Source organism: Sparus aurata, chromosome 1, assembly GCF_900880675.1.
Source record: "Sparus aurata chromosome 1, fSpaAur1.1, whole genome shotgun sequence".
NCBI classification, from domain to species: domain Eukaryota; kingdom Metazoa; phylum Chordata; class Actinopteri; order Spariformes; family Sparidae; genus Sparus; species Sparus aurata.
The window spans coordinates 36144176-36172101 of record NC_044187.1 but is presented as its reverse complement, the minus strand read 5'-3'; the positions used below and the strand labels follow the sequence as shown (position 1 = coordinate 36172101).

The 27926-nt window shown below is 40.2% G+C and overlaps 1 protein-coding gene across 2 annotated transcripts in view; it reads right to left on the bottom strand.

Annotated features, from left to right (window-relative positions):
* neurl1aa (neuralized E3 ubiquitin protein ligase 1Aa) overlaps positions 1 to 27926 on the bottom strand; it is an 82356-nt gene that overhangs the window by 35746 nt on the left and 18684 nt on the right. Inside the window, exons 1-3 of one of the 2 annotated variants that reach the window (XM_030429671.1) lie at positions 20012 to 20291; positions 6146 to 6396; positions 5540 to 5861 (exon numbers count right to left, since the gene is read on the bottom strand). In XM_030429671.1, the coding sequence (XP_030285531.1) occupies positions 5540 to 5861; positions 6146 to 6396; positions 20012 to 20045 (607 nt within the window). In that variant the 5' untranslated portion in view covers positions 20046 to 20291. Of the gene's footprint in view, positions 1 to 5539; positions 5862 to 6145; positions 6397 to 20011; positions 20292 to 27926 lie in introns of those variants that run through there. The other variant, XM_030429670.1, reaches the window with a different exon arrangement.

Below are 27926 nucleotides of genomic sequence, written 5' to 3'. Positions count from 1 at the left end.
CCTGGTGATTCCTGCGGGGCGAATTATCACATGCCATATTATGACATCTATTTCAATCTTTCTACATCAAAGATGTTCCAAACATCACCTGGGGTCATCTTGGCAAACCCATAGAGAACTGCTACCTGACACTTTAGTGCCCCCTACCTCTAAGGAGCATTTTGGTGTCTTTCACTTAAAGGAGAACTTCGGTCGATTTAAACATGCAGCTTCATTGCTCAAGCTACCCTTGACTTGCCAGTACCGAAGACGCGAACACATTTGGTCCAACCATTACAGAGCTCCGTGAACGGAGACTTAGCATTGAACGCTAACAGCATGGGGTCAGAACTTTACACTGCGTTTTAAGCGTCTTAACATGCTCCACATCTCACACCAAAAGTTATGCAACATCAGCAGACACCTTACAACACAGCACTGTAGTGTGTATGACTCAAAATGAATAAAAAAGTAGTTAAAATAGTGTGTTTGTGCAAGCAGCTACTTACCTGTTTGTTGACATCCGCGTCTTCCGGTAGCTAGACCAAACTAGTGAATCCGTCGAGCGTGCACTTACTCCCTCACTGGGAGCCTGTCATGAGCCATGAGCCTTACAATAGCCTGTCAAGCCTGTTAAGTGCACACTCGGTGGATATACTAGTTTGGTCTAGCTACCGGAAGACGCGGATGTCAACAAACAGGTAAGTAGCTGCTTGCACAAACACACTGTTTTAACTACTTTTTTATTCAGTTTGAGTCATACACGCTACAGTGCTGTGTGCTAAGGTGTCTGCTGATGTTGCATAACTTTTGGTGTGAGATGTGGAGCATGTTAAGACGCTTGAAACACAGTGTAAAGTTCTGACCCCATGCTGTTAGCGTTCAATGCTAAGTCTCCGTTCACAGAGCTCTGTAATGGCTGGACCAAATGTTTTCGCGTCTTCGGTACTGGCAAGTCAAGGGTAGCTTGAGCAATGAAGCTGCATGTTTAAAGTTAAGTTACAGCAACTTACCATATTGGACTCAAACAGCAGTGTCCTGTACTGTCCTGAGTAACTTGGGTTATGTTTTGTATGTGACAAAGAGTCAGTAAGTTAAAATAACTCATCGTTGACTTCTGATTTCACACTGGACATGAATAATTGCCTCCTGAAACAAGTTAATGTCCTTGTTTAACCTGATGTCTATCCCCAACCTCCTCCCTATGCAGGCTTTTAACTCTTTAAACTTCATCTCCTAACTTCCTCCGTTGCAGCTGTAATAATAATGACCACTGCTAGAGGTCACCGCTTAACAACGAACATATAGCATGGGATCGTTTTTCTGATAAACAGAGTTCAGCATTTAGTGGCTAAAGAGGAATAATTTTTTCTCTGGATTGGCTGAGACCAAAACAGAACTAAAAGGAGAGTGAATATTGGATTAATGTCCATCAGATGGACACAAAAATCCCTCCTGATGAATGCTAATGTTGCTCATCTGTTGGATGTGCAAATACACAAATGTTAATTAATCACCATATCAACTTCAATGGTTACAGGTTACAAGGTTTGTTTGAAACACGATAATATTAAACTATTGGCTATTTTATCAGTATTGGCCATGAGAATCAGGTAGGTATAAGTTGAAATAAAATCCAAATCCTGCATCCCTATGAGGTTAGTCTTTAGTAAAGGACTACTGACTGGTAGAATAACTACCTACGAGTTCCTGTGACAAGAGCCGCCTTCTGCTTGTCAAACCATTAGTCATGATGAAGCTAGATGATTTTCACGGAAAACCCCCGAAATGTATCCTGATGGTGAGTACAGTGAATACAGAGGAGCCATTAAATAAAATGGATGACATGAAATAAGCAACATAACGCAACAGCTTGAAGGAGAGGCATATGAAGATAGGTAGAATGGCTGATTTGATTTGGCAGTGAAAATTCGTGTGTCCAGTGTTTTGTGTGCAGCACTACCACCAGAGGCCCCATGCGTATTTACATCACGAGAGGGCCATATACACAAGCTGAACTACATGTCTTTCAATGAGAAACTTAATCCACCATAGATTTTTAATTCAATCTTTATGTTGCAAGGATTATAGTATTTAAACGGGGGCAAAATAAATAATCTCACTCTTGGCTGAAAAGCGCTGAAATGGAGACAACATAAATGTTATTGATCCTAGAAGGGAAATGTCGTCATCACACGGCAAAGAATAGAGGTGTAGGTTGGAGAGAATTGGATATTTTAAATTAGAATGTGATAAAGGTTCTAAATTAAAGTAAAAAGGGGCTTAAAGATAATATGTTGTAACAAAACCTTTCTCAGCACGAACATTTGTTCTAAGATGGCTATTTAGGTACTGGAAGACTAAAATAATAAAAAGGAAGAGAGACAATGCTTTATTTTTACCACTTCTCTTGCTATATCTTATGTCACCTTCCAAGGTACTGGTTTAATTGAGAATTGGACAGTGAAATAAACCAAGAGCCCCTCAAAAGCTAGATAAAATTAGGAGTGAAAGCCCTGTAAAGGCCTCAGATATGAAAGCCCAAAAGCTTATCTGCGGATAGGCAAAGGTTGTGCCCAGAAACGTGATGCACAAAGCTGACACAGTTGGCCATTCACTGTCACAAACGGCGTGTCTAGTCTGGATGATGAATTTCTATCTCAATTTTCTGTAACGTTCCACCCCTCTGAACAGGCCCATTTGTGGGGGCAGATGTCAGTCAATCAGCTGCCTGAGGAACAGGAGTACTGCTCGGTTGGGAGCCTGGCATCTGGCCCAACTGTTAAAAATACTTAAATAGAGCTAAGGAGAAGCCCAGCTTTGGATTTAATTGGTGCTTGGAGCAGTGTTTCAAAGGGGTTGGACATCCATCGGAAAAATGCATTATAGGCACTCCAATTAGGGCAAACCTTAGGGTGCTAAGGTCAGCTAGTGGGCCTCTGCTATGTGACACTGAACCATTTTCTACATGTCCCACATCTGATTATATTATTTTTTTCCATCTGCAACAGCAGACTGTGTTGAGTTTTGGACCGTAAAGTGCTTATGTTCATCAAAGGGAACACAGACAGAAGAAACAAAAAATATGGCTCCTCTCATACTCAAGACACTACACATCCACCCCACCAGCCTGGAGATACCACTGTCAATTAAGACAGTGCACAATTACAATCAAATGTATGAGACATGTGACCCCTGTTCTATTTTTACAGCAGCAGAAGGGATGACAGCACTGACTCTCTAGGGAAAAGAAATGTGCATGCATTCTATAACATCAAAGCCTCAGCCATACTATCCTGTGTTATGCCTTCGTGGCATGTTTGTCAAGCCAACTAGCATACCTTGACGATGCACAGCAGCGTGGCTTTTATTAGCCCGGTACTTTTGTGTAAACATGTGGGCCAAACATGGGTCAGATATAGATAGCCTTTGTTCATTGTTAATCCATTACTTCATGGAAGGCTTTACTGTACACAAACACAGGAATGGTAATCCAGAGAAAGGACCTGTTTACAGTAAACAGGAAGACACAAGCAAAATGTCTTTGCCAGCTGTAGAAGTGTAGAAAGTAAAAGCACCAAAATCTGACGTATACCTGAACATGACAAAATGAGAGGTTCTCTGGTCAAAGTATTGTATTGTGTCAAAATATGTGAAACTGACATAAATGAAGACAGGACTTCAAATAATCATTGTCAGTTTCTCACTGTAAACAGAAGGGTATACAAGGACACTAGTTTCATATCATTGACAAAAACACAGTATAAAGGCTGGATAAACACATTAACAGGTTATGAAGCATATAAGTATATTTTTTACCAAAATATTGAAGCTATTCAAAGTGTATCTTGACACAGGATTCCTCTACAAAACAAGGCCTTAAAGGATAATTCCGGTTTCTGTCAACCTGGCGTATTTTCCATAAATTTGGCTATTTTGGCTAAACAGGTCATGCCAACTTTGCACTGGTAATTGAGGGCTCCCTTGCGAAACAAAACAAACATCAGGGCAGGTTGTTTGAAGACTTTGATTAAAGATATTCTGATACCATTTTTTCCTTCCGATTCCGAAATCTGGGCCTTGGATATCAGCCAATACCGAGTGACGATCTGATACCAGTGCATGTAAAAAAAAAAAAAAAAATGTATAAAATGTATTCACCCTATTTACTCACCCTACTAATTAAAAAGAAAGCCCTCTAGGGATAAATAACAATTCCTTTAAAAAATGATTTCCAGTGTGTGAGCCCCATTCACTGGAAACACGTCAAAGTTGGAACACACTGAAATTATACTTAAAGAATTACTACAAATGGAGAAACTGCCTTCAAGAAATGGTTGGACATTTTGGGGAATCTGCTTATTCCCTTTCTTGCAGAGATTTGGATTGAAAGATCAGTACCACTCTCATGTCTGTATGCTAAACCAGCTGCCACCCAGAATAGAATTGTTTGAGTCCTAACAGTGTACATAATTCAGTTAGCTAGAGAAGGTGTGAATGCTAGATGCAGATGACACTTAGCTGCATTGCTGTCCTTAAAAGTTGAATAATATCAATAAAGTCAGAAAGATGCACAAAGTTTTAAGGTTTGTTGAAAAGGTAAAGCTAAACTGGATAGCTGACTTTAATTTGTATAAGCAAATCTATAACAGTTGTGTTACCCCAGCTGTAAACAAAGGTTGCTCAGTGATGGTTACTGCTGTTTGAGTCCTGGCTCAGAGTTCAAAGTTTGAATTGAATAACTAAAAGTTCAAAAGAGTATTTATAGTTGGAAAAGTAGAAAAGGGGTGAGGGATGGAAAGAATAGTTTAAGCTGGGAGTTTAACTGTATTGCTGGCTTTATGCAGAAGCAGCTGAAAGAGAATGAATTGAGTGAAAAGTGGTAAAGAATATAATTCATTATAAATAAGTAAGTATGAATGAACAGATGAGGCTTGAACAATGCTGGCAAAGCTGAAAATGTCTAAGAGTGTGCATGCATGAGTGCATGTGTGTGTGTGTATGTGTGTGTGTGTGTGTGTATGAGAGCGAGAGAGAGAGAGAAAATAAGTGTTGTGAACATTTTAAAGTTTAAAGGGAGTTTATATGTGAGCGACATCAACATATTCATAATGTGTGATATGATATGTTGTTGTAACGTTTCTATTGTTTGGTTAAATAATGTATTTTGTTATTCATGTGAAACTATGTCTGTCTTGGGATGTAAGACACATTTCAAATGAAGATTCTGACAATAAAGGGAAATCAGATCAAAGATATGTGGATTTGAAGGTATTTTGTACCTGACTTCAATTGTAACTCATTCAAAGAAAGCTGAATAAGTTATATTTGATACATTAAATATGTTTCAATGGGACTTGAAAGTAGAATAATGCCCCAAATGTATAAAATATGGGGAACATTTGAAAATGTGTGCAGAGAAGAACATATGTTGTGAGTGCTTCTGGAATTCACATCAATTACATTCGGGCCGCCCCAGGGTTCTGGTCTCTGGGGCAATTGGCTGTTTTGCATGGTTGGTGATTCAGTTGTGCATCTTATGCTTCTTCAGCCATCTTACCTAGCAGCTGCACTCCGCGGGTCAGACCGTAAACATCAATGAGGGCCCAGAGAGGCTCAGCTGTGCGGACCCCACTGAAGAAGAGCATGGGACTGGATTCGTTAATGCGGTAGAAGACTCTGCCCTTCTTATCGACCCAAAAGGCGATAATGTTGCCCTCGCTGGCAAACTCTTCAGGTAGGGCCTTTGCCCAGAAGCCACTCTGGGACACCAGGTCGGGGCAGGCATACTTGGGCAGGTTGTCTGGGTTTATCCTGGCGGGGTCTTTGGAGGTGAAGCCCAGACGTAGAGCCCCACTCCAGCAGCACTGCTTTTTAGTAATCTGGGGAGAAGAGAGTCAAATGTGGTTTTCTCTGTATTTTGAAAATAACTGATTAATAGTGCAAACTGACACATGACATGAGACTGGATCACCCCAAACTCTCAACGTCTACATTTTTTGACTTAACGTGGTTTTCATTCCGATACAGACTGTTGAGTCTTCATCAAGGAACTCCACATTCTGTCATCAAGTGTTAACCTAATATATAAGCAGTGCAATAGTTTGAAAGTTTAAAACCTCCCAGGCTTTTAAGAGCTCAAGTGCTCCACTCTGACATAAAATACCTTGAGGCGGACTTGCTCATACAGGGCTATGGGTCTGTTGCAGAAGGTGATGGCGTTGCAGAAACTGGCCTGCCTTTTCACTGTTTTCTGGGCAAGGTCCATGACGATTTGGGATCCCTTGGCGTTTGGATGGAAGAGAAGCGGGCTGATGGGATGGGTCCCACCAATAGTGCCACACTGGATAGGCAGGCACCTCTTGGGTTTGTGGTGACATCGGTGTGATGTGGATGGGAAAGGGCCGCCAAGAGAGTCTGAGGCAGAAACAGACAAATCACAGAAACATGTAAGCATGATTGTAAAACAGAAATGTCCCATTTAGGAGCAGGAGGTTAGGTTTATTCACTTCATAGTTTGTGACCTATCACCCTCTAGGTGACGATTTACATCCACTGACAGCTAGCTACCGACTAGGTAACTGTCATTCATTTCTACACTTAGTCATTCTCAACTATCCTCACCATCATGTTTTATGAGCAAACAATGCTATTTTATTTGAATTAAACAACATTTTTAGTGATAAAAATAATTTCCATTAAGACGAGATTTATGAATCCTGTCTAAATGTTCATATATCATCGAAATATCTCTGAGGAATCTATCAGCTGTCTGATTGACAGCTGTTTTGCTTCACAGTGCCCCTTTTGCACACTAGGCTGACCTCCAGGATGAAGAAAACAAGGTTCATGAAGAATACCTACTGTATTTGTATCAACATTGATCAAACAAATGTTGTTTATTTTACAGATTCGTGTTTACTCATGTTTCTCTTCAGAGAATTATAATTCAGAAACCATATTCTCCATTGGTTGCTTCAGTGTTGACATCTACCAGATGGATAAGCGTAAAGTTCCTTGTTTATGTGTTTAATGCTTTACTCGTGTGTGTCTGAATTGGTCTTGATATAAAGTGTCAGTGGCAAGAAAAAAAAAAGTTGTTTTCATACTTTGCTCATGTGATTTACTTACAGGTGTGTTAACTGACCTATAGCTATATTAAGTATCCATAGGCTGACTGTAAGAGATAAAATGCTGCCCTCTCCACTTTGCCTCTCCCCTCGTAAAAAAATAAATAAACAAAAATTCAGCAGAGATGGTAACATTTAAGCACAGCGGAATATAGCATAATGGGAAACTGCACTCATGTGCACTCGCGCTTCATCCAAAACCCAGCAGTTCTCTGGTTCTACTCCGTGATGCTGGAAACATTTCAGTACCAAGTATTTAGCCATCTGTCTACGGGAAAAATAAATTGTAGACCAATCAACATAAAAAAAAAAAAAATGGCTATAATTGAAAATGTCAAAGAAGAATGATAGGTAATATTCAGTTTATGGTGCTTTGGACTCACTCTATACCCACTGTCATATTCAGAGAGGACTGTTTGACAAACAGATGAAAGCTAACACAGTGGCAGCAGCAGTTGTCCTGTGAAGTCCTGATAAGACTATCCGAAAATACAGCCCGCTTTGTGTTCTCTCTCTTTCTTTGTTTCCCTCTTCTCGCTCTCATCTTTGTTTATCTAGTAATAACCCTCCAGTTTTTCTGCCTGTAAGCATGTCTACCGTTCAATCTGGCCCCAACCTAATAGCCTCGTTGAGGCCTTTTGTCTTGAGCAGAGCCACAGGAGAGCAGTTGTTGAATGTGGTGCACATGGTCCCGGGCAGATTGAGCTGAATGCATTACCAGGCTCTGAAGAGACGCAGCTGCTGTACAGAAAGACTGGCTATGTGTGAATTAATGTCCCTTAGCAACCCCTCGTATCTAAAGGTCTTGATCAGTGCACTCTTTCACTTTGTGGCTATCAGCTGGGATACAACAGATGCCTTTTGTTTACTCAGACACAGCAAAATGATATTTATAGTCTCCGATTCCAGCTTTTTGAAATTCAGCTTGTGTGTGCTTTTTTGAGAATGCATTCAATCAAATGAGAGTATCAGTTTACAGAGCAAAACAAATGTCTTACTTTACTCATGTAATTCTAATAGATCTTTTTAAATCCTTTATTTTACCAAATGTTGATTGACAGCACATCCTCAAAGAATCAAAAGATTTACAGGTATTTGTATTTACAGTTAAATGGAAAGATACACTCGTCCCCCATTACAAATGGTCAACTAGTCAGCAGCTACATCGTATTGACTTTTCCTGTTAGTTAAGTTAACATTCACAGGAGCAGTGTGGTTTGCAGGCTTGATTCTATTACACTTACAGTAAAAACAACCATAATGTTTCACTCTAACAACTCTCAGCCCTTCTTTCCAGCTTGCTGTTTAAAATAGTGGAGTGTATAGGGGCTAAAGAGCTTGGTTATTCCTTAAGGAGTTGGGGAGAGCAAAACAGAGCTAAAACAAGAGAGGATATTAGACTTACTTAACCAAGTAGACAAAAACATAAATACATTCAAAATGTTGAGGTGTAGGAGAAAATAACATAACGATATTTCTGAACGTAGCTCTTAAAGCAGTTCATTATATTTGACGAAGTTGGTCGTATGATTCTTGCAATACTGGAGTTATATCTACATGGTTGAATACACTTATTGTAAGTCACTTTGGATAAAAGCAGGAGCTAAGAAATCTAATGTAATGATACCCTTAGAAACTTTAACTTAGAGGAGTATTAACTGATAAGCCTTCAAACTATACTTATAGCAAATAAGCAAATACAAGCACCACCCCATCAATCTAAAGAATATACATGAATCCAGGGAAGTACCAGAAGTAGATGAGTTGCAATTATTGTATGGCTTCCTCCTACAATATCCGTGTGACGCTGCTTTTGACAACAGGTGTCTAGGAAACCGGGAACAACCTGTTCTCACCTACTCCAACAGCAGTGACAAACTGTGACTTCAGGAAAAAGCGCAAAAATGAAACAGATCAATCTCTACTTCAAGAAGACTTCCCCTGTCTGAGGTCACTTACCACAGATTCTCTCTGAACTTGTCTGAAATGATTAAGCTCAGTTCTTGCTTGATTATGCTAGCAAGTACAGTAATTTCAGTCTATTAAAAAGTACTTCTTTATTTGAAATTTGGCAGATGGTAAGATTTTTTCGTATTGTCTACTCTGACTATTGTGACGACCGCTGTCTAATGTGTAGAATCTTAGAATAATGTTGTGATTGCCCTCCATATAAAGTATTAGCATCAGTAACTGGGGGCCACTGCCCAACATTACCAATACAACAACCTATACTTCTGCTGTCACTGTCAGCTGAGTTGCCACCACAGTAATGATGTGTGTCTGAACATGGCCTTGTATGTGACAGCAAAATATGAGTTAATCTTTGTATTAATTTTGTAGACATTTGAGCAAAATAGTCTTTCAAAGACTGGAATTATTATTTTTTTGTTTTCACATAGCAGTTTTACTATCAGTAAAGATTCAGTGTTTACCCTTAAATCCCATGTTGCAGTTTTAAAGTATCATGCAGACTAAAGCAGCCTCTAGCCAAATGGCTGGGCTCAGTCCTCCAATTACCTCAGCAAAACTAATCCTAGAGTATGCTCATGTCCACACAAATCCAAGATGCGAACCCCTGATGTAAAAGGCTTGAAAATGACTCTTGTTAACATCATTCTGACAGCTGCCTCTTCTAAGCTTGTTTGTGCACATAGCTTTATGCATGTGTTCTCTAGGAAAAAGCAGCTTTAACAGCCTCACAGGAGCCATTTTGCCAAAGGTCAAGGTTGTCTTATTATGAACAGACGGAAGGTGAAAAGCTTGTATTCGTCTGCCCCAGAGTGTAGAGGTCTTTATCCCCCTAATAACAACACACAAGACAGCTACAACCTCTCATCACAATACACACGCTTATACCTATCTAATACCTGTCATACACCAGTGAACATCTCTGTGGAGCAGTAAGCTAATCTCTCAGCAGTTCAATTTGGATGGTGACAGCGAATGAGAGGTGAGCTGTGTGTGTGTTCTTGTGTGTTTATCAGTGTGTGCTTTTTATCTAGAGTTGCGTAGCAGTTGCTCACCATAAGATACCACCAAATAGAATTTTACAGGTGGGCGAAAACTAGTCAAATGTTTGCTCAGTATAGGATAGGCAGATGAGTTCCAGGAAATAACTGTTCTCCAAGTTAAATGTTCTCACAAGGTAACAGTTGTATTATATGAAATTAAGCAAACATAATTGCAAATAATTCATTCTCGGTATTTTTGAATTGTGCGGCAAAATACATTTTAATATGCTGTGATATTTACAGGGTGCGGTGAAGTTAAAAAGAACATTGAACAACATATGGATGGTATACTTATTTATATACAGGTAAAGTAGAAAATAAATTCTAATTTCTATTGTATTCTAAAACTTTTCTCACTATTGTCCTAAGCAGGACACCCGTGCCTCCAAGGTATACTGAAACAAACCTTGCCCAGTACTTGCAGGTACCACTGGCCCAGATCTCCAGTATTATGCCTAATGTTGTAAAGAGTAGATCTGAGGGAGGACCAGTCCGAGGGGCAGCAGGAAGGAGGAGAAGCTTAACACTAAGTAAGTAGGGGTTGACTGATTATTGACCCGGGCGATTATCGGCTTCGATATCGGGCATTTTGCAGATTATCTGTATCTGCATTCTATTTTTTCCAATTGCCAAAATTCTTAAAGTGCACTACTTTGGCACTGCTGCAGCCTCTACCTCAATCTGTATGCACCTCTGTGGTCTCATTTGATGTCCCGCTAACAACACTATCTGATTGGTTACATGTCACATAAGTAATAGCCAATCAACACTGAAGGCTCTTTGCTACTGACATGGCAGAGAAAGGGGGGAAGCTTCTGTTGGCTGGTGGGGCTGCATGAGGAGGGTAAGCAGCATTTATAGTTTGTTATAAACATCAAACAACACAATCCTATGATATGTTTCCAATATGACAGCCATGACAAATTTCACAGTTACACCGCCGAAAATGCCCAAATAATGAACTGTGTTGTAACATAAGTGATGACGTTAGCCTTTCTATAGCCTGTCTGAAAGAGTCAGCTCGCCATTATGAGTTGGTGTTTTTACATGTTACAATAACAACGTATGCTGATGTCGAGTCTCTTGGAGCTAACTTGCATGTGCTGGTCCATTATATAGCCTGTTGACTAGCAAAAGATTGATAATTGATTATTTCTTGCAGAATATTGTTGTTAGAGGCTTACGACATAACAAATCTACATTTCGGGTCTCTGTTAATCCCAGTGGTAAAATATATAGTACATTTACTCGAGTGGGGTAGTATACAATTTTGAGGTACCTGAATGACACTTTAGAGTATTTGCATTTTCCAGTACTTTATACTTCTACTCTGCTACAATATTGAGACAAATATTGTCCTTTTATCTCCACTACATTTATTTAATAACGTAGCTGTTTGAGATTATTGTTATGAAATGACAATCAGCCAAAACACTGATGTACAGTTATAGATGCAGCTATCCAACAGCATATGAGCTCTCCCTTGACCAGTAAAAGTGTTGAAGACATGAAACCATTAGTACATTATTCAGAAGTGCACCTTTATGTTTTGGAGCAAAACTATGAGTTGTATTTTACTGAAACATATGCTTAAATGCATTTCAGCCAAGTTTGTGTTGGGGGTTGTGGTATTTCAAAATCAAAATTCTGACACCAAGATTTCTACTTTTACTGAACATGTATATCAGCTTTAAATATCGGATATCAGTATCCTTGATTACTAATAATCAGTATAGTTATTGGCCCTAAAAAATACAAATATATCAACCCTAATTCAAAGGATTGAGATCAAGTGTGAGCTCTTTTAACCACCTTCGGCAGAATCCTTTGCTCCCTACTGACCAAGTGTTTGTCTGAGAAAAAATATAGAAAACCAGCTTCAATTGGTGCCGGTTTCCATTGTCCTACAAGTTGTTTGAGTCTACAGGAAACTTCAACAGAAGTGGATCTTCCTAGTATTTCATTGTGCCTGACCGCATATTCATAGTCTTACTCATATTTCCTGGAAATCAGCCTACCCTCCTATATAGCTGTTCAAGTGTTCACCCAAAAGTACCACCAAGTGAACAGAATGAGTCCATAATGTAGCACACACACAAACACAGCCTATGTGCAGCTGTGATAGTTTCTCAGGCGTATTCACACAGAATCAGCACCCTTTCTATTCCAGTGAGGGTGGTGTTTTAAGGCAGCAGCAGGAAAGTGAAAAAATAATTAATTTTGGACCTCGCATCCTGGTTGGTCATTGCAAGCTAATGTTTTTTGAATCTGTCAATGTGGACAAACAATCACTAGTAGGACCAACATGGTAGTAGCATAGAAACCAGCTTGTCCTCATCAGAATAAGGCTCATAGGTCATCAATTAATTCAGGTTATGGGGACCTATAATTAGGTAACTTGTTAGATGGAGGAGAAGGTTGGGGGTGGATGCTCAGGCAAAACGAACACATAATTTTCATTCAGGAGATCACTGTTCAAGTCCACTGTGGTTAGTTGTTTCAATGTATTAACACAGTTAATTTAAATCACATGCAAAAGGGGACTTACATTACTAACATCATGTTGGTACATTTGTTACTGAAGTTCCATAAGTAATGTATTTATTTGAACCCAATCCACAATGTTTTCCTAAACCTTACCAGTCTAACCTGACTGTGACCTTGCAACCAGGTCCAGTACACCTGTCCCTGGTGCACTGCAATTGTCATGTTGTTTTGGGAACACTGATATATGTCGCTGGGAGGTGTTCTTGTGTCATTTTAGTATGGCTTTTATTTATGGCTGCGGACATTAGCTTAAGGTGGAAATGTGATTAGTAATTGTTGTGAGGCAAAAGTCATGCTCAGTGTGGGTCTCATCCAGTTTGTTGTTCCCAGCAAATTCATAAATTCAGATATGTGCCCCGAGATGTCCATTTAAAAAATACTCCACAAGTAACTTAAGTCTATTGTCCAGCTACAGTTGTATAGCCATTTGTGTACATTTTCGCCAATGTATTGCTGAAGTTTAGATCCATCACCAAAAATGATCTGTTAAGTAAACTTATATTGCATTATATGAATGTCAAGTCACTCATTTAGTTCTCTTGGAAAAACTAAAATCATCAGCTAGGGACTTATCAAACCACAAGCATCCTTTTTTACAAAGCTTATCAGTGTCAAATGTTACTGTCACTGCTCAAGTTCTTTATTTAATGTTGTTCTCCATGGATCTCTTGACAGTGTCGTTTACAACACCAGCAACAAGCCTGGAGGGCAATGACAAACGACATCTTAATGATGTTTACATAGCTGTGTCTGGAAGATGTATCTAATCCCACTGACTCATGACAAAATGGCATTTCAGCCTGATGAAATACCAACTGTGAAATGAATCACGCATTAATAGCGACACACATTATCATTTAGATTTAAATGCTTTAAAATACAGCTCAGGTGAGATGGTTCTATGTGCTTTCTGCACTAGCAGACGCTCACAGCTTATGTTTAGTGCCTTTTACAGTGTAGTTCAAAGGGTATTATATTTTCTGTTCTTACTGATCTCCAAAGTTCATTGTATGTGCATTTATACATGTGTGACAGATGCTTCACACATACAGGCCAAGTGTGTGAAACACAATAGGCTGCGTGTGTCTCAATGACAGGGAGTCTACGACTGAGGCAGTGATAGTAACTGTACCTGTAGCTGCTATTCTACCTGGGGGTGCTCATTACAGAGTCATCACTCATTATGTTGGTGGTAACCCAAGGGCTGGACATGCTGCTAGGCAACATCATGACAAATCTATTGGTTTAGTGCTGATGCACTGATAGATGACTTGTGCCCATGGTAAGGTTGCAATGTGGGGGGTTTCCATGATGACATCAGTCAGAGCAGCATCAGGTGATCCTGTTATTCAAAACTATTTGCTGCGTTTCTGCCTTATATTAGCCCATATTACAACATCCTAAAAAATGCCTACTTTCTGCCCAGAATGATGTTTGCCTAGAGCAAACCAAATTCAAGTCTAATATTTCATCAAATCACATTGCTCTTTGTTGGAACATACAGTAGGTCTTTTGCACAGACCACCTCCTGTAGATTTAGGAAGATGATTGAGTTGAGAGTTGAGTTCCCATTCTTAATCATGCCTACTAAGAACAGATTGCGTCATGTCAATAAGCATGACATAATACCTACTTGAATCACTGAACAATTAAGATATGGTTGTTTGTGGCGATTCAGTGGTCTGAAACAAAACCAACAGGAACTAGTTGTTCTCTCTAATGCACGGCTGTAACTACAAATACTAAAAATTGCTGATTTATCAGTCATTAATCCATAAAATGTCAAAAATGCTTTAATAGTGAAAACATTCATTCACAGTTGCCCAAGGCAATGTCTTCCAGTTGCTTGTTTTGATTGACCTACAGCAAAAAAAACTAAAGGTATTCAACTAACAATGAAAGAAAGCCTCACATCACACTTGCTACAAACAACAAATGAGTGACTTAAATAGGGAATAGCGATTCATCGATTAATCAACTGAAAGTCCCTTTGTGCTTGTGTTAGTCATGTTTCATTGTTTGCTGATGTTTTATAGACCATACAATCAATGAGGAATATAAATGGCAAATAAATCAATCATGAGAATAGCTGATAGTTGCAGCCCTGGACTGTGACGATTAATCAATTGTCTTTTCATTTTCTGAATTCCTAACCATAACTGCAATGCTCAACTATCTGGCCTGTAATCTTAACTCTACTTCAGCTCATATAACCTTATTGTCCCTAGAGCTGGGTGATGTCTAACGACTTGGCATATGCAATTTCCACAAACATTATGAAAGATGATGACAGCACTGCTGGGGTTGGGACTGCTTTTCTTGTTCTCTCTGCTGGGGGGCCTTTTGAATGATGATGTTACAGTGGTACAGGGATCTGTAGTCAATGACTGTTAGCCACTGGCAATGAGTGATAACATCATCCATCCCCAACCTAAATGTAACATATGGGAGACTTAACATAGGGCATAATGCATTTATGAAACATGTTAAAAAATATGTTTATGAGCATTAGAAATATATTACTGTTCACATTTTAAAGGAATATATCTCTCAAGTTTCCAACCCGTTGCTTACCTACTGTAGAGACACTCTGCTATCAATAATTCACACCGTGATGACCTGACGATGAAATGTGAGACAGCGGAGATGATGAAGTCTGGCTGACGTTATCCACTATGGCCCACCAGTCTTTCCACATTCTCTTCACTAGCAGGATTACACAACAGTGATCAATAAGTAATAATATTGCAAGGTTGCATACAATGGAGCACAATGTAATCCAATGAGGCTTCTTTGGCAGTGAAAAAGAGCAGGCTGGTGGAGAGGCGTAATTATATGCATGATGTATTGACTGATAGCAGGCAAGATTCTATTCAGTACTGGCTGGAAGGCATTATGTGGGCGCTGCCTTGAAGGTAACCTGTCGAGAGGATGAGGATGTGGATAAAAGGGCTGCAGACACACACGCACGCACACACAATTTTGCACGCTTGCTGGGGATTTACCCCCTGTGTGTTGATGAAGGTGACAGCACGAGAACACACTGCCTTAAGACAGAAGTAGTGCCACCTGACCCTGAGACATATGTTTCTGTCACTCTGTAGAAACTGTCCAGGCCTGATTAAAGCTCTGTCTTTTTAGCTCTGGCTGCAATAAACAGAAAAAAAAGTAGAAGAAAAAGAAAGATGAAGAAGAAAACTGAAATACTTTCAATGGTGGTTTGCATGCTGTATTCACAATCCATTGCCCTTATTTGGCATTCAATATCCTTAGACATATCCCATGACATTAGTGAGATCTCATCTGATTCTGAAGTTGAGAAACTTTACTTTATTATATGGCATTTCTTCAGCTCAGACTCTGCCTAGCATTTGGATACTGAATCCAATTCACGTCAAATGCAGCCAGACGCTCCCTCGAATCAGCCTATGCAGCCTCAGACACTGGCCCACTTTCAGTCAATCGGGAGCACAGAAGTGGAGCTCCCACACACTCGGCAGACTCAATTATGTAACCAACTCAGCAAATGCTGTTTGGATGTGCTCTGGTGCTTCACACCTGAGAACAACAGCCTGCAGTGGTGCAACTTTAGAAAGCATAATCTGTTCCCCTGTGAGTCGCGCCTTTCTCATATCTACATGAACCTGGAGAAGTCAAATTTTAGTTCTTTGCCACCTACATTTAGCCATCTCACAGGCATGGAGATAAACATGACGAGGAGGGTTCAGATAGGATTTTCTGGCATCTTACATTTTGGTCTTTCAGTTCCAGTAAGAAGCAGCGGAAGCAAACACTTTCTATCAATGGCTGTGGATCACCATAGCAACTCTTGTCCTTTAATATTAAATTCAGTTCAACCCTCTCTTCTTCTCATTGGGATTAACTTTTCCGTAAATATAACTGTTAATTAGCAGTGATTATTAGACAGCTTTATAGAATATTCTTATCAGTCTATTATGGTAGTCAGCAGCCATGTTGTTTATTAATTCCTGGCTGTTGCAACGGATGTTTCCAGTCATATCACTCCTCAGTGAGAAATCAGGTCATAGTGGTTTGTCTGATAATCAGGTCAATTTGTAGTAGCGGGACACGATTCTCCAAATCCTCGATTCTTATTTGATTCTTCATCTTTGTTTTGTTGTTTCTTTTAGCACAGCTGCCTATGCCATTTTTAGACTAGTCTAGTCTAGGATCATTGGTTTTATGCCCTGATAACTCATTTAATTTCTTAATACTTATATAAGACAGTCTACTGAGTGATATAATGTCCATTATCTGTTTGCAATGTACCACACTAATGCCTTATTTTCAAATTTACATAATGTATTAACAATATCAATGAAACAAAAACTTGTTTCACTCGTCAATTGAAATTAACCATTAACAAAACAAGAGAGGTCAATACACACACTCTTATCTTACATTATCTTACACTCCACTGTGGCATCACTCACACCGGATCACAAGCTTATGTGATTAGCCAATGCAACGTGACACATGGCTGCGTTTCTCCAAAAGTTGCTCTGTCTCAACTTTTTCGGCATGCACCTCTGCAGCTACCCTCATTCAAATGAATGGGAAATGCATTTTCAACGCCGCGCCAGATCCAACGTCAATCTACTCGCTGTGCTTCGACATGCTGTGTGGGTTTTTTCCCCTCTTGCATTGCCTGCTGGATGTGACACTGGGGGCGTGGCTACATCCTCCATTCCATCTTTGATTTCACAGGTCGAGATTGTGACGCTGTTTCGACTTGTGTACTTGCTGTATTAGACTGATGGCAAAGTCCCTGTCATGCGACCTCAGCTAGCAAGACATTTTGGATTTTCATAGCAGGCGAGGGCTGGTGTAATTAAAGTTGGAGTTGGTAAGATTGTATAAACCAGCAAGAGCAAGCTAAATTTAGAATTTTAAAAAATTATAGAGTAAGTAAGAAAATCCCATCCCCTTCCTTCAGGCGTTCCTTCAGTGCCACTCCACGAAAACACTTGAATGTGCCCTACACAGTCACATACAGAAGCAAAATAGCCATTACAAATGTACCTCAGTCCGAAAAAAGCTACCTAGCTATCCTTACTGCTCTAAGTCTGTGCTTTGTGCTAACCGGGTTTGCCTGGCTTATGAGCTGTGTGCTTTGTGCTAACATTTGCCACTGAGGGAGGCTGTGGCTGCCACTGCAGCTCTGTTCTTTGTCTCAGAGGCTATGTGCTTTGTTCTACTCAGTAGAAGTTTATCACTGCTCTTGCTGCTTACTAGTTCATTTAAGCAGCTCAGTGACTGTGCTTAGTGCTACTTAGTTATATAGATGCTAAACAGAAGGCTCATGAAAGCACCAAGCTAATGAAGCAGTAGGCCGTTATAATATTTGACAATGATGCAACAGCTACATCATGGACTTCAAGCAAGTACAAGAACATAAAGAGGACCAAAGAAACAAATAAACAAACAAACCAGCAATTGCCAAGAAGGAATGTGGCAGTCAGCTGCAATGGCACAATATAAAATGTGACTGTACATGTGTTCTTCTTTACAAGGTGATTTTGACACAATCCATTCCATAACAACTGTGTGGCAGTGAAACAGCTTGAGTCTAACTTTAGTCTTTGTAGGTATTGGAATACACCAAAAAGGTGGGGGGGGGGGGATTTGACGGTTACATTTTACTATTATTTTCCCAACCAATCCAGAGAAATACGTCATTTCATTAATGTAATAGTACATTTCATTTGGTCGCCTGATGCTATAACTTGCAGGGAAACAGATCAGATTATACATCAGAGAGCAAGGAAGGAAGAGACTCTGACGTAACATATTGGAGTTAAAACTCCCATGATCTCAAGTTACTTAAGGACATCATCAAACTGCATGTCTTGTTTTCATTTTTTTTTTAAAGAAAGCTGGAGCGAGGAACCTTAGAAACCATTTAAGGGTTAATTGATTCCAAAATTCTGTCTTGACTTTGTAAAACTTACCAATTTATACAGAGTAAATTCTGTTTCAGTACTGTATTAGCTCTGCTGGATTCTATTAATAGTAGCAGGGATCACCTAATCTGTCATATTGAAAGAGATTTAATATAGACTGTAAAACGCACCTGTTTAATCTTAATTGTCCAGCAGGTAAATAATTAGGTAATATTTGAATGCACACACCTTAAAAAACGTTATTTTTTCCAAGTGTGTGACCTTGATCCCAAAGAGAAAGAGCTACAGCCTCCTCCTCATGCTGTCTTAGCCTGTCCCTCTTTAACTAATTGGATTAATCTTGGGGCTTTAATTAGAACGATCAGGTGGTCAAAACCAGAAGAGGCTGTAGGAACAGGGACTTGACTTAACTCCCACAGGTTCACTTATATACACTGTATCACAACGACATGTTAATAATGATTACAGAAACACTGATTGAGTTCAGAATCATACTAATTACTATTATGATATTCTTCTAATGTTGTACGGGTATAGAGGAAGAAGAGGAGAAGGAGGAGGACTACTTTCACTGCAAAAGAAACAAACAATCACGTTGGCTCTTTCGATTGTCACTACAAGGAGCATCGAACAAGACGCACAAGGCCTGAGGCCGTGTTTTATTTTGAACATGAACCCACACAGAGGCTACATTGTTGACTTCCACTGGTTATCAACTGTACGGAAAGCCACAAAGTCCCTGAGAGCCCTTTAACAGTATTACACACAAAAACTGTCATGTTCATTTGCTGCTATTAAAAAAAATACATGGAACTCCATCCTCCATTGACACCAAATCAAATTGGGAAATGTTTAGCATTTTGCAAAATACAGCTAGCTGTTTGCTTAAAGCCACGAATCACCCCGAGAGATGGATGCTTTGACCTTACTGTCGGCGTGTAGGATATGGCGATAGGAAATCAATGTATCGATTTTGTGAAGCACAGCTGCACACACTGTGCCTCTTTATGAATGAGGGGGGACCACAGCACAGCACAGCACAGAGCCGAGCAGAGGGAAACCCCACAACTTCCACTGACACGGTCATGTTGACACTCCTCAGCCCTACACAACACCACACACACCGTTTATCTCTCTAATGTGGACTGTAGGTCTCCGTGAGAGCGCGAGGAGGTGATGCCATCCTGTCCGCTGCATCGTCTCAATCACAGGGAAGATAAACACAGCTGCTGTCTGCCCCCTTCTACTCAGTGACGTCACTGGGACCAAAGAATAGGCTATAGTGACAATATGCTACCTGATAACACAACATACAGAGCTAACACTTGTGTATGAATGAAACACCTAACACCCCCCCCCCTCTGTAGAACCAGGTCACCACCACAGCAGGAACAACGCAGCGTCAGTGTGTATTTCTTACCGTAGAAGGCATTTCGCGTTATCTGGCCACCCATTGCTTTATTCCTGTAGAGTCCGCTTGTCGCCTTTATATTTTATTCAGATGCTCTCCCTGCACAGTCCAACGATCGTGGCATGGTTGCACGTTCGCAGTCAAAGACAACCTATCGCTTCTTTCCTCCTCAGAATAGATGCAGACACTGGACGCGGAGACCCACACCTCCTTCTCCCTGTGAGCGCAGGGATCCGTGAAGGCAACTCCCCCCCCCCCCCATTCACTGAGCGCTCACTCCGCCTCGGGTCCCTCTCCTCCCTCACTCACTCACTCACTCACACTGGCATTTACATAAAAGGTGGAGACTGGCTGAGCGCTTTTAACGCTCTCACTGCCGCACTGAGCTGCTGGAGGAGGGAAGATTTATGGGGCGTGATGTGGGGAAGTGACCAGGAAGAGTAAAGAAAATATTAACCTTTGTACCGGAAATAATGTATTGTCCTGTATTCCTTTTTTTGAAGGTAAGGCCCGCACAGTATTACCAAAGAGGCTACGTGATATCATCATACTGTTAAAAGGTTTATTGTTTCTAAAAAAATCTAGTCTACGGCTAAGTCAGCCTCCAAACCCTTTAGAGAGCAGGTTGTCACATTCTTTCCTCTCAGCACTCACTCTTTCACCTTGCGCAGGCTACTTCCTCATGTGCCTGAGGCCCCTGGCAGACAGACCGGGTGACCCCTCAAGAGCCAGGCCTGTGACTGGAGCTGTCATCACGTTATCGTGGTGACCTCACAGCCCTCAATCTCAGACACACTGTGTTTACTTTGGGTCTTATACTGCAGGCGCTTATATAATTGCACTGTGAGAGACAGGGGTGAGGCCATGGTTACTTAGATACATGAATTAATGGAATATGAATGAACTTTACCAGGTGGAAGCCTGGTAAAGTTCATTCAATTAAACGGCGGAAGAAGCACTGAGATTGTTTTCCTTTAAGGAATAGTTTAACGTTTTGGGAGACACCCCTATGCTTTCAGCAGAATGTTAGATGACAGGATTGATGCTGAGTAGTTGATATGAAGGTGGATGCTGTCCACCTACTTAGCAAAATGACCAAAATGCTAACCTGCCATCCTCCTCTCCATCCCCTAAAGCAGAGAGAGTGCAGGGCCAGGGAGGTTGTTTAGTGGACTATATTAGTCTAGTCTGCCTGACTATTAGATCCTTTGTCTGAATGAGTTTTGTGCAATTTAGAATCTATGGACCCAACCATGGCTCTGAAATATTAGTAGCCGACCTGTGCTGTTATATTATAGAAATCCATGGCGCTGTCTGTGGTGCTGAAGTAGTGGATGGATTTGTAATTGCTCCTTTTTGTCTCCGCCCCAGTCATCTGTCAGTTTAATCTTGTATCTATTATGTTCTTTAAATTATACTAGCCTAATGGATATTCTCTTTAGGGTAGCCTAATTGCACATTCATAATGAAAGTATATTGGCATATTGGAAGTAGCAACCTGACGAGCGAGAAGATCATTGGGAGACACTGCTGCCCTTTAGTATTTCTATAATAGTCTGATAATATTTCTATGATCTTGGGTTATGGTTAGGTAGAATGTGTGTTTGATGGTGGTGTGGGAAAAGGGAGGTGCTAACATTGTACCATCCCCCATGCTAAAAAATAACAATGAACTGTCCGTCTGTCAATAGCTGGAGCTAGCTGCAGGTTTGCTTGGTTTACCACAAAGACTGGAAACTGAAAAACAGCTAGTGCTAGCCTTCCTCTACCCAAAGGTTAACACATTCCACATCTGCCTCTCATGACCTCACTATTTAGTACTTTATATTTGCTTTTCTTTATCCATACAAAAACTAAAACATTTACAGGATCTGGACACATTGCCAGGCAGCTAGCAGAGATCTCAGCAATTTATGACTCAGATGTGGTAGAACATACTGAACTAATGATTACAGGAGCACTTCCATACATACCACTAAAATAACCAATTGGAAGTAAAAGTCAGGTCCAGTGTTTGCATGCATGTTTGCAATCTGTTTCATCCTTGCCTTTGTTAGGGTTGTGCTTCGTTGCACATTGTCAATCAGTGAAATAGCCTAACACTGGCACCATTAATGTGTATCACATTGCCTGTATGTTCTGAAACATGTAAGACACTGACACGTTTAAGGCACTAATTATGCAATATGGCACAATTTGTTGTGTTATCAGACTGGAATGTTATGATTGATACTGATGGTATTTAAGCCCAGTGCTTATATGAATGTGCTCAGTTACATTTTAGCCCTGCATTATTATCACTTTTGCACAATTTCATTCATATTTTGTATCATTTTTAGTTAGTCAGGCACTTTTTCTAGAATATGCACCAAGTTTTAGAAATGAGTTATTTTATATAAAGAACATATTAATTCTATTAATAAAAGGAGTCAGTTCAGATTGTGAAATACCTAGCTGAATAATACTGTACATTCATGTTTATGTTTAAAGCACTGTCCACTACATCCTGCAGTCATTATATTTACATGACCCATTTTCCCATCACTTTTAATGTATACAGCCATGTAACCATAACAAATACTCTAGCCTGTCTGGGATGTTGATCAAGATGAAATCAGGACCACAATCTCAAGGTTTGGTTTGCCAAATGAGACACTGTAGACACACATATGGCATGCACATTTGAGGTCAAGACAGTTGGTGGAAAGTGCTCATAACGCAATGAAAGGCTAACCACATTTGGTTTGAAGTATCACCTTATTGTAACAATCTGGTCTCAGGATTTTGAAGGATAGTTGAATCAAGCCTAAGCACCTACAAGACATCACAAACAAAGGAAAGTGAAAATTAGCTCCCTGATTGCATTCATCAAGTTAGATCAGGTATAAATATCCTGTCAAAAAAAGGAACCACTTGCTTTTGATTTTGATAAGTAAGAGGAAGTATCAAGCAAGTGGCAATTCAGGAGATAATGCTTTGGTCCTGACTAACCTATATTCTGAGATAAAGCTGTGGTCAATGAAACACCAACTGGTCAGCTGAGTTGAATTACATCATAGCACTAAGGTATAACAGCTTTTTGTCACGTAGGGGATACAGCTGTAAGGAGCGACTGTACACTGCCAGACAAGTTTTCAGGAAGAAATATCTTACCACGGTCATGTCATGTAACCTTACTGACAAAGTGGAGGAAAAGGCCTGCAGTAAAGTGCACTTCCTTGTTTTGCTTGACATTGGTGCTGTACATGAATCCATTGGTAGAACATTATTCCATTGTCCACTACCTTTTACTTCCCATTTTAATAATGCAGCCACCACTCTGTTGGCCTTAACCTTAAAACAAGAGAGCCTCTTTGGACCCACAGTCCTCTCTGCAACATGATTGAGGTGTATCCCTGAGGGTATATATAAAATTGCATTACATAACTTACTCAGATAATGCCATGCAGCTCAGGGTTTGCTGCAGTTCATCTGGTATCAGAGGAACTATGTATAAAACTTCAGCTGATGTACTGCCTTCTGTACTGATGATGTACTGAGCTATCTGGTGTTTGCACAAGCATAGATTGCAGATATGTTGATGGATAATGTATATAAATATGGATTTCTGACAGCATTTATCCAGAATGCATACATGTTAAGCGTTTTCTGAAGACATCATCACTGGAATAATGATTGCATTATTTGTTTGCTGAAACACTTATACCAGCCTACGGTCAGTTTGCACATTGAAAGTGACATCTTGTGTCCATGTTAAAGGGATATTCCGGTGTAAGTTTAATCCATGGTCTAACACACCGTGAAACTGTGTTAGACTCCCTTTCGAGAGATCAAGTTAGCAGACTGCTAATTTACGGAGTTTTATCAACCTCAGAAACGACCGCACGACAACAATACACTGCAGTAAATGGATCCAAATATAAACCGCCACCAAAAAGCCACAAATAATGTTCAGAACAGCACCAAACAGCAACAGTACAAATAGGGTCTCAGCACATAGTCCGGGGCATTAAAACTCCACTAGCTTAGCTGGATTTCTACTGAAAAGCTGACAAAATTTACCTCTCTTCTGCAGCAGCTTCCTGTTGATGGGAAGTCCCGACGACTCGATTACCGAGTGCAGTAGAGTTCCGCAGCTCATGGATGAAAATGTATGATTATGACTCCATGGAAAAGCAATCAAAGTTCATATGTGTCTTACCTGCCAGTTTATAACAGTTATTATCGAGAGCGGACAGGGAAAAAGAACGGAATTGAGCATTTCTAACCGCACTCGGTAATCGTCGCGTCAGGACTTCCCCGACCCGGAAGCTGATGGAGGAGAGTTGAAATCTGTTTTTAGCTTCCCAATAGAAATCCAGCTAAGCTAGCGGAGGTTAGATATGTGCTGAGACCCTATTTGTACTGTTGCTGAAGTTTGGTGCTGTTCTGAGCATTATTCTTGGCTTTTTGGTGGCGGTTTATATTTGGATCCGTTTACTACTGTTGTCGTGCGGTCGTTTCTGAGGTTGATAAAACTCCGCAAATTAGCGGTCTGCTAACTTGATCTCTCGAGAGGGAGTCTAACACAGTTTCACGGTGATTTAGACCATGGATTAAACTTACACCGTAAAATCCCTTTAATAATGAGTAGCAGACCCATATTTTTTAATTAGGTGGCGACCTCTGGTGGCTGTAGTTATTACTACAGCAACAAATGAGGAAGTCAGGCAAAGTAGGGATAAGGGAGACAACCCCATATAAGAAGGATAACAGGGATGGATGGTTGGGTTAAGCAAGCCCAGGATTTTCGCAGGAGACTGCTGTTTGTGTCCAGTGTGAAAGTGACTGGCAATCAACCTATTCAGTGATTTAGGTATTAGGACGTGTAGATTTTGTGGCATTGTGCTACAAAACCTGGACAGTTAAGGGTGAATGACTGGGTGGCAGCCACTGTTCACATCACATTCAAAACCAACAGTCAGCATTGACGCCTTAACATCTTTTGACTAATTTTTTTTTTAACATGACCAGGAAGTTTTAGTTTAGTTGCCTTATCCTACTGAACCCATTACCAAGGGGATGAACACACTTATATCAGTTTTTGAGATGGTAGTAGTTTTAAAGCCAAGCACAAAAGATGTGTTTGATGTGTCAATCTAGGTGCTCATATTCATCATTTTTGGAAGGCAGTGACAAACCACCATTTTAAGGTTTTGGGATGTCTTGTTGCGGTTTCTTTCTTGCGACAAGTGTACTTATTATTGTAAGTCACTTTGGACAAAAGCATCTGCTAAGTGTCCTAAATGTAAATGTCTAAGTGACATTTCTTTGTTATTCCGCCTTTTGTGCACACACATTCACACACTTTTGCACTCTTCACAACAATGTACACACAGTTTATGGAAACAGTTTGACTTGTACCGTGTGTGGTTGTCCATTTATCGTTTTTATATATGAATGTATATGTCTATCTATGTATTAGTATATATCTATTTCTACACTTCATAAAATGATGGTTAGTTATAGTTTTGTTGACCTTGTTTTAGCTGTTTATGTGTATCTTACTTTACTTTACTTTTTGTTCTTTTCACTTTATAAGCAAATACATTCAGAGGTGTTGGAAACTAGAGCCAAATACCTTGTATTGTACCTTGTAACATATATGGTTGATAGTACATTTTGATTAGCCTATGTCAAAGGTAAAATCAATCAATACAATTAAAGCTAAGTGGGATACACAAAAAAGAAGGGCCACTAAATTTAAAATTCTAATTCAATAGCACCTTATAGCAGCTTATTATCACCTTCTTAGTTTCAAGCACAAACAGATAATGGCACATTGTATTTTGTCAGTTTTACACTGGAATTGCTAATCCATCTGAATAATGCAAATCACCATCTATGTAAATAGTCTGATATGTGGTGTCGTCACACCCATAGTCCTTTATCTCCGGTACATGCACAGTAAAGAAAGACCAAAACATGAGAATGAAACAAATGTAAAACCAACCAGTCAGTTTGTCACCCTCTTATCAGTGACATCTTTGATGTATTTATCTGTCTTTACATAACAATTGTGTGTCATGGTTTTACAATTGAGTGCAGCCATCAGACGTCATGAGGCTGCAGATCTGACATGGTGGCTGATGATTAACCAATCCTCATCACCACACGTCCCAGCATGCTTCAGTCATTGACAGCAGCTGGAGACCAGACCTGACCAAGGTTTCCACGACAACCACTGCTCAAGAGGAATTATGTACAGCTAACAGGGAGGCATATGTGAGCACACAGGGACACAGGCTAGCACACACAGAGTCCATTAGTCCAATGAAACACCATGTCCATGAACAGTAACCCTACAGTGAGACAAAAGGAGACAACACAACAGATAACAGTTTACTGGTATAGTAGCACATTAAGGTGTGAGCTGTGCACACACTGTGTACCGATCCACAGGGGAGACATAATATCCTGCCAGCAGAATGGATCCTGCTGCCTCTTTCTAAGTGATCTGTATGGAAGAGAAAGAGAATCTGACAGCAGATGCCGAGTGGCAGGCAAGGTCAGCAGAGTGGGTCGCCCGCAGTTGGTATTGTCTGAGACTGCTGCTCGGCGCGTGTGTGCAAACAAAAGCTCCTTTTCAGCGTAGCCTCTGGAGCCCAGCGCAAGGCCATTTGCAATGAGTAACAGTGGAACCCAATACAATCCCTAAACAGGACTTTTTGCAAAAGTGACTTTTGATCATTATGTAATCTGAAGAAGAGAAAATGAGAAACATGGGAATAGGGAGGGGTAGAGGTGAAAGATAACAAATAGGAGGCATTTGCACAGTTACTGCAGCAAGCTCTGGAATAATGATGGTCTCCTCCTTTCATAAATCCAGCCTTATTACAAATCCCTTTCAGTCTATTCTGAGACATGCTCCCAGCAGGTATTCCAGATAACTACACTCTTAGTTATTAGCAGAGGTGAAAGTTAGTTTGAGGGCATAGGATGTCTGATGTAATGTAGTACTTTTCATCAGAGTTGGAGCAAGAAGAAGTGGGGAGGTGATAATTAGATCTGTCACTCTGCTTTAATATCTCACAGAGCCGCTCAGCCCTGGGCTGGATTGTTACAAAGAAATGCCTTATTGTCTCTGCTGCCTAGGAACTGAAACTACCGTTTTCATGTGTGATATGGTAGGGCAAAATGTGCTGGTGAAGAGTGATGGGCTTCGGTGGGATATCACTGAGGATACGAGAGGATTTGAATTATCAATGAAGCTGGTGATTTAATAAGGCCTACATGACTACAGACTAAGGCTCTACAGCCAGCTAGTACCACTTTGAGGCTGCACAGTGCTTTGAGCTAAATGCTAATCTGCATGCTAACATGTGTGATAATATGACATTCTTTATGTTTTGCAGGTTTAATGTTAACCATGTTTACTTCTACAGCCTGCTAGCATTCTATCATTTGCTATTAAGCTGTAAAAAGCAGAAACGGTTCGATTCCGGCTGGAGGTCCTTTGCTGCATGTCACATCCCCCCTCTCTCTCATATTTCCTATCTGTCTACTGCTTAATAAAGGTGTCAATGCCAAAAAAAAAGCAGAAACACAATGTACAACTGTGGCTGATTGGGAATGTCATTAGAAGAACAGTTTTGCTTTTTGTAAAAAAAGAAAAAATCTTCACTTTCACGCCACTAGGGGGACTCATGGAGGCCAGCAATATAAGCAATGTTAACGCCTTTTTATTTTAAACCAAAATGCTGAAAACAATACAAATGAACCTTGTATTAATTGTTGCTTTTATAAAATGCAGTGTTTTTTTTTAAAAATGTGTTATTCTTTTGTATAGGACATTGAAACTTTAAACATGCAATGCAGGTGGCCAACCACATGACCTGAGAAATTAGCTGATCTAAACTAACCTAGCTAAGGTTGGCAGGAATTT